Source organism: Opisthocomus hoazin, chromosome 30 (assembly GCF_030867145.1).
Source record: "Opisthocomus hoazin isolate bOpiHoa1 chromosome 30, bOpiHoa1.hap1, whole genome shotgun sequence".
Lineage (NCBI taxonomy): Eukaryota > Metazoa > Chordata > Aves > Opisthocomiformes > Opisthocomidae > Opisthocomus > Opisthocomus hoazin.
The window spans coordinates 4,121,560-4,134,827 of record NC_134443.1 but is presented as its reverse complement, the minus strand read 5'-3'; the positions used below and the strand labels follow the sequence as shown (position 1 = coordinate 4,134,827).

Here is a 13,268-nt window from a genome sequence, read left to right as displayed (position 1 = left end):
GCCTTCCATGGGTTTCTGTTGGGCCTAGTGACTAGGACTATGAGCCCCATGAGAGTCGGTGGGATTTATGCTTGTAAGCTGCTTGGGCCTTTTGGAGAATTCCACCTGAAAAAAAGTTGTAAATACAATCTTCACTCTGCATTCATATCCAGTTCTAGTCTGCCTGAGAAGTGAAATTAAGGTGCTGAACTCTTAAAGCTTCCACTGAAATTAGCAGGAGTTTTGGGAGCTCAGTGGTGTTGGAAAATAGGTTGCACTCAGGTATTACTGTGCAGGGAATGGAATTCAGTGACTTGATCTACCTCGTTCATTCATTTGTTTTTGAAGCCCCAGGTACCCAGTTTGTTAAACCAACAGTTGGAGTTCCTCAGGTGTTCTCTCAAATGGCCCAGGTGAGACCAGGTACAACCATGCCGGTCCGACCCACCACCAACACTTTCACTACGGTCATTCCGGCCACGCTAACCATCAGGAGCACTGTACCACAGTCCCAGGCACAACAGCAAAGTAAGTCCACTCCCAGCACCTCCACAACTCCTACTCCAACGCAGCCAACAGCACTGGGACAGTTAACTGTGCAGCAGCCAGGGCAGTCCAGTCAAGCCACTAACCCCAAATTAGGTAAGACTTGCCACGGAAAAGCGAGGGGACTGAAGTGTGTAACACTGTCGTTTGATCTCCAGACATACGGCGTAGCAGCTACAAGGCAGAAGTTGAGTCAGAACTCTGGGGTTCTATTTTTGCCTCTGTCACTGACTCATGCTTCATCTCTCTCACCAACCTGGAAAATAAGGATGATCCTGCCATCAGGTTAAATTTTGTTTTGTCGAACGTTCTGAGACCGTCCATTAAAAGTCCCCAGAAGTGAAACACGCTATTTGTTAATCACTTGTATTTTTTGAAAGGTGAAGGCAAATAGAGGATGAACACAATCGGAAACTAACCCCTTTGCTTTTTTTATTTTAATGTTGGCTGAACTCATGAGTGAAATGATTGCTCAAGAATAGTGACAAACAATTTAAAATATTTCTTCACACAGCAAGTAGTCAGGTTATTTTTAGCTTCAATTGACCGTAATCACAGACAGCTGCATTTAGAAAAGAAATACAAATGATTTTTGTGACCATCAGTATCCTGTTCAGTTCATCATGGGACTTGGCTCATATCTTGGAGTGCGATCTGGAAGGTTAGGGAAATTCGCTTTCCCAGTCCTGCCCCACTTCGAATTACTGGGCAGGGTAATTGATGGCTTCGTCGTCTTTGGTGAAGCCTCAAGGTAGACAAACAAGAGACAAGGCATACTAGATGGGGACGGGATTCACGCAGTGGATCAGATCTTACTGATTCCTCATTAGTGGTGTTGTATTATCCGTTCCCTTGGCAGTGAGTATCGCAAGCTTTGTGACTGTCAAGAGACCTGGAGTGACTGGTGAGAACAGCAACGAGGTTGCTAAGCTAGTGAATACCGTGAACACCGTTCCCTCGTTAGGGCAGAGCCCTGGCCCGCTGGTGGTTTCCAACAGCAGCCCTGTGCATGGTTCCCAGAGATCTAGTGTTTCAGAGTCGTCGTCATCATCATCATTAAAAGGTATGGTCTGTAGCAGCTGTCTTACACCTCGATTGATTCTGCTGAGAATTCAGAAACTTATTCTCTGGAGGAAGAACCACTAACGTGTAGCTGCTGAGATTTCATAATAGGCATAAACACTAGAAAAGCTTTGCTATGAATTTCATCATCTTTGTTATCTGTACATTTTTATCCAGTGGTTGTATTTTGTTTATGGATATTTGCTTGCGTACCGTATTTTGCATTCAGATTTATTGGTGTGCATGCTGCTATCTTGAAAATACACACACCTGAAGTACTCTACACAAGGAGGCAAAAGGATAAAATCTTTGCCTCTCTTCTTCCAAAGAAGCACCTTCCTAAGGTGTGTGGGAGTCCAGAAGTTGATTTAAGGTATCTTTCATGTCAGCTGCGTTCAGAGTTTCTTACTGCAGCTGGAGGCAAAGATGAGGCATTTTAGTCTGGTGGAAACCAAAGCAAACAAATGATTGATTAAAGAAACGAAACACGTGATTAAAGAAAAGCAGGAGATAAGTTGAAATTTGCATACTTTTGCCTTTCTCATCCCTCTTCCAGTCTACTTAGTAGTTGAAAGTACAGCTCTTGAAACTAAAGTATTTCAATATGCCAGAAAGATTGCTTAAATTTAGGATTCTCATTTTTTGTGTGTTTTTCCTGTTACAGTCAGTTCATCTCCTATTCCCACGTTTGATTTGCAAGATGGTGGCAGGAAGGTCTGCCCAAGATGTGATGCTCAGTTCCGAGTCACTGAAGCTTTAAGAGGACATATGTGTGTAAGTAACCGTTCTACGATGAGCAGTTAATGAATAATTGCTGGTGAGTGTGGAGTACAAAGACTAGTTCTTGTCCCTAGATCAGGGACTTGTGTAAAAAACCGAATGTGACTAGGAGAAAGTGAGAGGCAAAGGAGGGGCCTTCCCTGGAAGGAGGCAGGACCTCAGTGTTACATCCTGTTGGGGCCAGGAGATGCAGTTATTTTCTAATCTTGTGTATCGGCAAACAATCAAAACAGAAGGTTGGATATTGACTCTGCATTACACTTTCCTCAAGAATTTCCTAGAGTTCCTCTGTCTTTTCTTCGTACTGGTTAGTCTTTGTCTGTTTAATAGTATGTGTAGTTCTTCTAGACACAGTTTAACGTGTGGGGTTTTTTGTTGGGTATTTTTTTTTTCGTTTTAGTACTGCTGCCCTGAAATGGTTGAATTCCTCAAGAAAAGAAAATCTCTAGAATCTGAACCAAATATTCAGTCTGCAAAGCCTCCGTCTCCAGAAAAAACTACAGCTGTTGCTTCACCACCCTCTTCTACTCCTATCCCTACACTGTCCCCACCTGCTAAAGCTCCAGAGCCGAATGAAAACATGGTTGACTCATCCCAAAGCAAGCTCATTATGTTAGTAGATGATTTCTACTATGGCAGAGATGGTGGCAAAGTGAGCCAGCTACTGAACTTCCCCAAGGTTCCAACTTCCTTCAGGTGTCCACACTGCACCAAGAGGCTAAAGAACAACATACGGTAAGACGAATGCGCTGTGCCACAAAAACAGTCCACACTGTTCTGAATACCTGCGACCTGCAGAGGTAAAAATGAGTTGTAAGCGTCAGTCTCTCGGGCCCTATGGCTTTCCCAGAATTGTAGCTTAAGAGCAGAACTGAAGCACAAAAAGGAGAATTGCCCATTGTCACACAGTTCAGTCAGGGCAAAAGTTGTAAGAAGATTGCGTGGTTAGAATGATTACATGTATGTTTTTCAGCAGAGGAGTCTCATTTGCTCATCACTAGTCTGACTAGATAGTAGGAGATAACTGCTCTCGAGGAACAGCTCTTCTCATCTTTATTTCGATGCTTTTTCAACTCAGGGAAAAAGTATTTTTATGAAATAGTGTATTCGTCTGAGCCAGCCACTATGTTGATCTATCGTGACAAGTGTTTTGTTGTCATCAGCGGAATGCCTGGTTGGGGTCAGAAGTGCTCAAAAGCAAGTGGTACAGCCTCTGTGCAGCAAACTCTGTTCACTCTCTTCCCCTAGGCTTAGGGAGATTTTGCTTGCTTTCGATGGGAAGAGCAAGAAGGAAACATCTTAATGCTGTTAAAAAAACTTGTGGTGCAGCGTTCAGAATGCTTTCAGGGTTGCAGGGGCCAAAGGTTTGGATTTCTGTTGACACACTTTCTCTTCCCCGCCATAAGATTCATGAACCACATGAAGCACCACGTTGAACTGGATCAGCAGAATGGAGAGGTGGATGTCCACACCATCTGTCAGCATTGCTACAGACAGTTCTCCACTCCGTTTCAGCTACAGTGTCACTTGGAGAATGTCCACAGCCCCTATGAGTCAACGAGTAAGTTGATTTTGCTGTTGTCCTTTGGTTAGGTTTGAGAGGGTTTCTCTCTTGTATTAACTGCAAATCTGTTGCGAAAGGAGTGTCTGTGCCACCACGCCCCGTGGTCCCTTGGTTCTGTAGGCCAGCAGAAAAATCCATCTAAACTACATTTCTGCAAACTTACTGGCAAGAGTATTTTAGAGATCGAGTTCAATAATAATGTCGGGGTAGAACTGAATTTTTACCGGTAGGTTGACATCCGTTTTAAAATAACTGGCAGTTTCCTTGTTCGGGCATCTTCCGACTTGTACCCACCATTTTGTTTAAGAGATTTTTGCCGCCTTCTGGAAACCTCAGCGTATGTCTTGTCTGCACAGCTCGGAGCTGAGGGCTGGTTGGTTTTCTTTCGTTTGCAGTTGTCGCACTGCCAGGTACAAGTTGCTGTGGTGTGTTTCAGCAGGGGTTTTTTGCCTGCCGGCCGTTAGCTGCTTTTCCTTTCTTTTGCAGCAAAGTGCAAGATTTGCGAATGGGCATTCGAGAGTGAGCCAATGTTCCTGCAGCACATGAAGGACACGCACAAGCCGGGGGAGATGCCCTATGTTTGCCAGGTATTAAAAGTGGTTTAGGGGCTGGACTTCATAAGTGCAAACTAGAGGATAAGAGGAAATCTGGCACTTTTCGGCAAAGTGCGTGGCTCACAGGGGTCCAAAACAGACTTGGGCCGTGGAACGGTGCTGTGGAGCCCATTGCGTTTTTTCCAGGTGTGGACTTGAAGTCCACTGGCTGTTAGGGCAGCACCAGTAGCTGAATGCTTGCCACCAGTTCCCAGCACTCTGAAGCTGGATCAGCTTGATGGACGTTTGTTTAGTCCCAGTGGCATTCAGAGCCTGATTTTTTTTTTCCTCCCAGGGCCTGCAGGCAAATTGCTGTGCCATAAAGAGAAGTTGTCACTCTGGAGCAGATGAGATTATGTTGCTTGTGTGATACCTTTTCTTGACACTCTGTTGCCATGAGATTTGTGCTTGCATCGATTCTGAACGTGTCATCTCCACCCAAAGGTCCTAATACTGTCCTTCCAAAAAGAAAAAAACAGAGAAAAAACTTCTAAAATATGTTGTGCTAATGTTCTGAATTCTGCATTTTACATAGACCCTGAAGAAATTGTCTTTAATATATTCCAACTGCTTTGCGTTGACTGTCTCTCCATTTTTATCTCCTTTTCTTGGATCTGGAGCTTGAATTGTCACTACTTTCTTTTTATACAAGTAGTTCAAATCTGTTTCTCCAAACTAGTCTGAATATACACTGCCTGATTTAGTGTCTCACAGTTGGAATAAGTTAGCAGGTTCTTTAGGACCTGGTTCCTAAACTCCCCTGATACGTATGTGTGGGGATCTGGGCATTGCTGAGAAGATCTCCGTGTTGCAGTGGTGGATGTGGGAGAGATTCCTGTGTTACTTCACTGTCCGGTGTTTCTGCCCACTCCTGTAGGTCTGTCAGTATCGTTCATCGCTCTATTCTGAGGTGGACAGCCATTTCCGAATGATCCACGAAGACACGCGGCACCTGCTCTGTCCTTACTGTCTCAAAGTCTTTAAGAACGGCAACGCTTTCCAGCAGCACTTCATGAGGCATCAGGTACTGCGGCAGGGCCCGCGGCGCTTGCTGTTTGAGGTGGTTCCCTCTCCGCAGAGACTCAGTGGGTAGCAAGCGTGTGATCAGCTGAGCGTTTGTTTGGAACAAAAACAGAAAGAAAGAAAACTTGGTTGAAAGAGGGGTTTTAGTAGGTGCTGTGTTCACTCCATAACAAACACAGCTCACGTGCTGTCATTCCAGACTTTTCGTAGGGATTGTGCTGAGGAGAAGAGCCATTGCTCCTTTGGGAGTAGCACAGATCGTTGTTACTTAGCAGAAAAAAGCATGTTTTGCTGGACTCTGTTTGCTTCATGGGATGATTAACCAACAGTGGTCTCTGTGTTCGTTTGGGGTTTAAATTTTTTTATCTCCAGATAATAAAGAAGTAAATAATACCGTATGCACACAAATGAATATCCTTTTTGTAGCTCAGTGTTCCATTTCCATATATGTTGGCTATATGGACAACGTATTTTGTGTGGGTGTAGCTGAAGTGTACTTTCAGAATATAGGAATGTAGCACTCTTAGCAAGTGCCTGAATTGATCTGGCCCTGAAGTCCTTCGCGGGCTCCGGCGGAGGCAAGGCAGCCTTTGAAGGAAGGCTGCCCCACGCACTGCGCTGCTAGTGTGCTTTCCTTGGGCTCAGACTGGCTGGGTAAGGCTTGGTCCATGGCGCTTCCAGGCCTGGTGTCTCTGCAGAGCCTGGTGGTTTTAATCCAACTTAAAGCCAAAACCAAAGCAGCCGAGATACGGGCCGTAGCCGGGAGAGGAATGTTGTGATGGGAGCACTTTCAGATGCCAATTAAAAATGGGGCTGGCTTTGCTTTGAAAGAGGGAAAAGTGTTTTTCCTCTTTTTGTCGTCTTTTTTTTTTTAACAAAAAAAATTTTCTGTGTTGCGACTTCTGTTTCTCAAAAATGAAATATTTCATTTGCATTTGCTTTAGAAGAAGAGTGTTTATCACTGCAACAAGTGTAGACTGCAGTTCCTATTTGCCAAGGATAAAATTGAACACAAGCTGCAGCACCACAAAACTTTCCGAAAGCCCAAACAATTAGAAGGATTGAAACCTGGAACCAAGGTAAGAAACCCAGGTTCACGGCAGGCTCCCTCCTCTCTTGCCTCAGGAAACGCCCGTATGGGTGTGTATGTGTTAAGTGCTGCAAGACTGGTGTTTGCTTCATCTGCATCACTTGAACCACACTCGCTGGGGCAGAAAACCACTTTGTATTCTGCCCGTGGTGTGTGTGTGTAGATAATCAGATACTTCGTAGAAATGATAAGCAAGAGGGACAGGAGGTGGAAGTGGCACTCCGGGATTGAGCTCTCCTAACGAAGGTTCCTGCAAGCGCAGGTGTCCGGTCACGCGGTCTGGATGCCCTCTGCAGTCGTTAGGGATGAGCAGGCACTTCGGGGGCTCAGGTGGTGTGTCCCCTTCTAGGCTACTGCTGCCCTGGGTGGGACGAGTCGTGTCCTGGGAGCATCTCCTTGTTCTCTGCTAAGACTCTGAGAGACTGCTCCAGGCAGAGGAGTCTGAATGTGGACAGATCGCTTCTGCCCTTGTGTTTTAGGAGGTGTGGGTGTCTCTGTTTCCTGCAGGTTACAATCAGGGCATCTAGAGGACAGCCACGGACGGTGCTGGTGTCTTCAAATGACATGCCGCAGGGCACGGGGCAGGAAACCACTCCGCTGTCATCTTCTACCGATCCCCAGCCCATCTTCCTGTATCCGCCTGTCCAGAGGAATGTCCAGAAGAGAGCGGTCAAAAAAATGTCAGAACATTTTGCTAAATTTTAAACTAAAAAAGGTTTTTAAAGGAAACGTAGTTAGCGTTTTTTAATGCCACAGTGACGGATAATATGATCCTCAGCACTGGGCAGCTCTGTCTTACCGGTTGCCACGGAAACTTTATGGGAGGAGAATCTAGCTTCCCACAAAACCAGGATTAAGTCATGCTCTGAAAGCCCTTAAGGTAAAGCTGCGACATACAGAATTAGCTAGGCGCTTTTATAGAAGCAGCGGAGTGTCGTCAGCACAAGGGGTTTCTGCCCATCCTGTGTCCTGCTGCCTTCAATATTTTTTTTTCTTTTTGTATTTTTTTATTTTTTTATTTATTATCCACTCTAAAATTCTGTACTCCGGACTGCAGCAAGTGGGAAGTGTTTAGCCTGGCACCGAGGCACCCTAGGAAGCTAGGGTGTAAGATGAGACTAGTTGGGCTGCAGACTCTGAAAGTTTGCATGTCGTTAAATTCTTCTCTGTCCTGATGAATGTTATAACTCCAAAGATGTCTGTTCAGACACTGATGAAAATACCCCTCTTCTCCTCAGGAGTGTCTTGGGCAGGCAGACGTGTCTGGAGTGCAGCTTCGAAATCCCCGACTTCCCCAACCACTTTCCCACCTACGTGCACTGTTCGCTGTGTCGCTACAGCACGTGCTGCTCCAGAGCTTACGCCAACCACATGATCAAGTAGGTGTGAGTCTCGCGACGCGGCGGCAGAAATGCCTCCTGCCTGCATGCAGCGGCACGGCTCTGTCTGTCTGTCTGTCTGCGCTGTAAGAACGGGCTCTCGGGAAGTGCCAGTTCACTGCAGCGGTTTGTGAGACTCCGGAGGGGTGTTCGGTGTCGGCGCAGACACGGGCAGCAGCCTGCAAACGAGAGGAGAAGGCTGAGCGCAGGAGCGGAAAGATTCATTCCGAACTCTCCGTGTTGTAGCTAAAGACGTGTGTACTGCGTGCTGCTGCAGAAAACGGATTTGTCAGTGCTCCTAGGATTTCTTGCAAAACTCTCATCTTAGATTTAATAACTTGAAAAAGAAAATGGGAAGGGGAGGGTCGTGCCGTGCCGCTACAAGCCTGTGGTCTGTGCAGGACCCCGGCTAGACCACAGAAGAGGGTGGCAGAGCAGTTACTCCCGAATCTGGGCCTTTCGGAGTGGTACTGTACAGTTGTTTTTATTTAGACACAGAGTTTTATTTCCTTGAATTCAAGACTGTTAAAACGAGGACTGGGTCTGTCCTTGTAAATGTGCTGTATTTTGCCTGGTTTTGTAGCTCTGTAAATACCCGGAGTGATTCTGACACTTAATAAACTCTCTTTTGTCTTACAGCAACCATGTTCCTCGGAAGAGTCCCAAATACTTGGCTTTGTTTAAAAACTATACTGCCTGGTAATGGAACGCTCGTCATCTTACTGTGATCACCTGGGAATCTAATGTGCACTCACTGCCTGATTTTTCCAGTTCTGCTCTTTTCTTTCATCATCTGCTTCTGAAGAAGCTCTGCTTATTTTTTGCTGCGCAGGAAAATGTGTTGAATGAAGGGCAAATACGTTGCCTCAGACTCCTGTGCCTGCCCGAGGGAGTCGGTGTTTCGGGGTGGGACGCTGCCTGCATGCGCTGGAGGATGACTTTTCTTCCGAATGGTCTGGGAGCGGATGTGTGTGTTTTTGTACCTGACACTGGCACTACGCTCACTTCTGTCTGTCTTTTTTTTTCCCCTTCCAGTGGTGTGAAGCTGTCCTGTTCCTCTTGCCTCTTTGTAACGTCTGAGGGTGATGTGATGGCCAAACATCTGGTCTTCAATCCGTCACACGAGTTTAGTAACATTATTTTCCAAGGTAAGAGTTTGAAAAGTTGCAGAAAACCCATGCGGGACATACTGCATCAGTTCAGAGTCCAGGTCAAACACGTCTTTGTTTATCATTGGGCTGAGCGCTCTCGGAGTCCCCAGTCCTTGGGGACCTGCTGGAGCCGCTGAAGGAGCGTCCATTGTCATGGAGATGGGAGCGCTGAGCTTGAAGCAAGGCTGGCTCTGCCCGGAGCTCAGCTGTGTCGGAACGCCGCTTTCATGAGATCTTCCCAGGGAGGGACAATGCTGAGGGCTTCAGCGAGTTCCTCTGCGACAGCATTGTCCCTCCATGACACCAGGAGGCCCTAAGCCGCTGCTGGTGCTGGGCTGGGAACGGAGCCGGCAGCTGCTGGGAATTACCCCGGCTCGTGAAGGGGCATTGCCTGCAGGGAGCTGCCCAAAGCTGCACCTGCCGAACCAAACTCCTGGGGTGATTTCAAACGGACGTGGGGTTTTGCTGTTTGTCTCCAGCGGCTGCTGAGCAGTGCGGCTCTGCCCCGTTGAGCAGCCTGCACTTGTTAGTCTGGGTGGGTGGCACGTGGGGGTGGGAGGAGGCGAGGTGAGTTTTCGAAGCAACAGACAGCAGAGGGACGCTGATCCTGCGCTCTGGAAGAGGACTGGTTTGCTTGTGCTGCCTCAGTGTTTGTTTGCTGAGCTACACATGGTTTTGTTGTTCTGTTTCTCTTAACAGGGCCTTCTTGGATATCACATTCCAGGTAAACTCTTTGTACCCTCCCGTCTGCCGTCCTCGGGTTCCGTTGGTGGGGTTGGCTTTTGGTTTTTCGTTTGTTTGTTTTCCCTCGGCAGCTTTATTTGCTGGGCTTTAAGAAAGTCCTGTGTTCTCTCCCTTCAAGGCACATTCAGCCCGAGGACAGAAGCATGAAGGACACGTGCCCCACCTATTCCCCAAGCAAAGCTGCTACTGTGAAAACAAAGTCTGTGTTTCCCGGGAACGACGACCTGGAGCCTGAGCTGGCACCGGCAGCCTACAGCCGGCCGCTGGTCTGCCAGGAGGAAGAGTGCTTCAACATTGATGCGCAGGAAGACGAGGAGCCAGCAAAGGAGCCCGAGCCTGCCAGCAAAAAGGAGCAGCTGTCGGTGAAAAAGCTGCGAGTTGTACTGTTCGCTTTGTGCTGCAACACGGAGCAGGCAGCAGAGCACTTCCGAAATCCTCAGAGGCGGATCAGGCGCTGGCTGCGAAGGTTCCAAGCTTTCCAAGAAGAGAACTTGGCATCCCTGTCCGAGGGCAAGTACCTCAGCCTGGAGGCTGAAGAGAAGCTAGCGGAGTGGGTCCTCACGCAGAGAGAGCAGCAGCTGCCCGTGAACGAGGAGACCCTCTTCCAGAAAGCCACCAAGATTGGCCGGTCCCTTGAAGGTGGCTTCAAGATCTCCTACGAGTGGGCGGTGAGGTTCATGCTGCGGCACAACCTCAGCACGCATACGCGAAGGGCGGTGGCTCACCCTCTCCCCAAAGACGTAGAGGACAACGCCAGTTGCTTCATCGAGTTCGTGCAGCGGCAGATCCACACCCAAGACCTGCCTCTCTCCATGATCGCGGCCATCGATGAGATCTCGCTCTTCCTCGACGTGGAGGTGCTGAGCAGCGATGACAGGAAGGAGAACGCTCTGCAGACGGTGGGAACGGGGGAGCCCTGGTGCGACGTCGTCCTCACGATCCTCGCCGACGGAAGCGTTCTCCCGACGCTGGTCTTCTACAGGGGTCGTGTACAGCAGCCCGCCAACGTGCCGGAATCTATCATGCTGGAAGCGAAGGAGAACGGGTACAGCGACGACGAAGTCATGGAGCTGTGGTCGTCCCGAGTGTGGCAGAAGCACACGGAGTGCCAGAACAGCAAGGGCATGCTGGTGCTGGATTGTCACCGAACACACCTCTCGGAGGAGGTACTTTCCTTGCTGAGTGCGTCCAGCACTCTGCCGGCTGTGGTCCCTGCTGGCTGCAGCTCCAAAATCCAGCCCCTGGATGTTTGTATAAAAAGGACTGTGAAAAATTTCTTGCATAAAAAGTGGAAAGAGCAGGCCAAGGAAATGGCGGACTCCACGTGCGACTCGGACATTCTTCTCCAGCTGGTTTTGTGCTGGCTGGCAGAGGCCCTGGAGGTCATCGGTGACTCTCCTGAACTGGTGCAGCAGTCCTTCCTGGTGGCCAGCGTGCTGCCCGGCCCGGACGGCACGGCCAACTCGCCCACGCGCAACGCCGACATGCAGGAGGAGCTGATTGCCTCTCTGGAGGAGCAGCTGAAGCTGAGCGACGCGCAGCACGAGGAGCCGGCGGCCGAGGCCCAGGATCGGAGCCCGGCCGAGGAGTCCGCAGACCCCGAAATCCTCCATCAGCTCTTCGAAGGGGAGAGTGAGACTGAATCGTTTTACGGCTTCGAAGACGCGGATTTGGATCTGATGGAAATCTGAGCGCTGCTCTGCGAGTCGTGATCCAGAAAGGGTTATTTTTTAAATAAATGTTGGATGAGACCATTACACTTCCCTGTGGATTTGTGGGTTTAGGAACTTCGTAGGCGATCACTCAGATAAATAGCCATTTATGCTGTTCATTTATAAGTTTTGTGCTTTTTTAAAAGAAAAATCACTGTGTTGGTATTTTCTGAAAATATATTGTGGGTGAATATTTTTGCGTTTTCTTTACCTCACTGTATCATAGTTTTCTGTTTTTATTGTGCAGAACTGTTTTGAATTATACATTGTCAATGTGACCATTTCTAAAGAAAGGAGAAAAATATGTAGCTAAGGAAACGGTATATAAATCTTTTCGGTTGTCTTAACACAGATTTTTTCTTTTTTTTTCCTTCCTTTTTTTTAACACTTGACCCAGAGATTTAGGTTTCTGTGGAAAATTTAGATATGAGTTACCGCTTTAATGTGTGAACCTTCTGTAACTGGCCATTAAGGTTTGGGTTTGGTTTGGGTTTCACTTTGGGATTTTTTTTTTTGGTTTTTCTAAAGAAGAGTGATTATTTTGCGTGGGAGTTGGGACGCGAGGTGAAAACCAAGCGTGAACATTTTGCCTGTTGAGAGCCAGCAACGCTTTGGGGAGCCCCCACGCCCTGAGGGGGCTGGGGGGGAGCCGGGGTGGTGCTGACCCATGGCTCTCGCTTGCCCCTCGGCTTTCTGACGCGGCGCGGTGGCTCCTCTCCTCCGCCCGGGAAACCCCCGGCGCCCACCTTGCTCCAAAGAGTCACTGCCAGAGGGGACGCGGTGGCGGAGGACAGCCGGGTCGCGGTAGGTGGGAGTTAGGACTGTACGGACCGTGAAACGCTGACCCTTAACTACGAGTAGCTGATCAACCTGCTCTAACCAGTGGCATCAGACACTACGTTCCTTAGAATTAGAAATCTGATTTAACGAAACAAACTGTGACGTGCACAAAAAGAAGACATTTGTTTTTATTTTTCACTGCCAGCTTAAATTTTTCTACAGTTTGCATGTTTGAGGGTTTTTTAATTGTATGTATTATGGTATAAACGGAAGCATTTTGACATACAGAATTCGGACGCACCTGCACCTTTCTGTTTCCATAGAGGTTTTGTGAACCTTCCCTACTACCCGAGGAAAGCAGGAGGCAGCATGTGCAGACCTGTAAATGGTTCATCTTTAAAATGTACAGAAGTGGAACATTTAATAAAACCAGGGAAATGGATTTATAAACATGCGTTTTTATTATGAAGAACTATTTAACTCTTGGGATATCGTAATGCTTAATATAAAGTGCATCCTGATTCCTCTGCCCGGGCGACAGCGCGCTGTGTCGCGGCCGTGCCCAGGTCGCAGCCGGGGCCCCGCTGTGCCCGGAGTCCTTTAGCACGTCCTGGGACGGCGACGCGCTGCGGTCGCGTCGTTAACGCGTGGGGCAGAGCTCCGTCCGCCTGACGGCCCCCAACCACCCGCAGCCCTCCCCGTAACGCTGGAGCAGGTTCCACGGAGCAACCTGCTCCCCCCTGTGAGATTCGCTTTTTTTTTTTAAATAAAATTCTGAAAAATCATTAATAAAACACTCTCCTCAATAAACACTCTTCCTGTTGTTTATCTCGGGTAGTCGACAGGCGCCCTCCCGCAGTACTCG

At 48.1% G+C, this 13,268-nt stretch overlaps 1 protein-coding gene across 5 annotated transcripts in view; it reads left to right on the top strand.

The window, feature by feature from the left end:
- Positions 1-13,164, top strand: part of POGZ (pogo transposable element derived with ZNF domain) — a 45,097-nt gene extending 31,933 nt beyond the window's left edge. For 3 of the 5 annotated variants that reach the window (XM_075445376.1, XM_075445380.1, XM_075445378.1), the window contains 14 exons: positions 328-621; positions 1,385-1,588; positions 2,252-2,361; positions 2,768-3,102; positions 3,774-3,928; positions 4,418-4,518; positions 5,402-5,548; positions 6,492-6,626; positions 7,145-7,317; positions 7,876-8,016; positions 8,656-8,715; positions 9,052-9,164; positions 9,867-9,891; positions 10,030-13,164. In XM_075445376.1, coding sequence (XP_075301491.1) covers positions 328-621; positions 1,385-1,588; positions 2,252-2,361; positions 2,768-3,102; positions 3,774-3,928; positions 4,418-4,518; positions 5,402-5,548; positions 6,492-6,626; positions 7,145-7,317; positions 7,876-8,016; positions 8,656-8,715; positions 9,052-9,164; positions 9,867-9,891; positions 10,030-11,602 — 3,566 coding nt within the window. In that variant the 3' untranslated portion in view covers positions 11,603-13,164. The remainder of the gene's footprint in view (positions 1-327; positions 622-1,384; positions 1,589-2,251; positions 2,362-2,767; positions 3,103-3,773; positions 3,929-4,417; positions 4,519-5,401; positions 5,549-6,491; positions 6,627-7,144; positions 7,318-7,875; positions 8,017-8,655; positions 8,716-9,051; positions 9,165-9,866; positions 9,892-10,029) is intronic. The other 2 variants (XM_075445377.1, XM_075445379.1) reach the window with 2 other exon arrangements.
- The last annotated feature ends 104 nt before the right edge of the window (positions 13,165-13,268 follow it).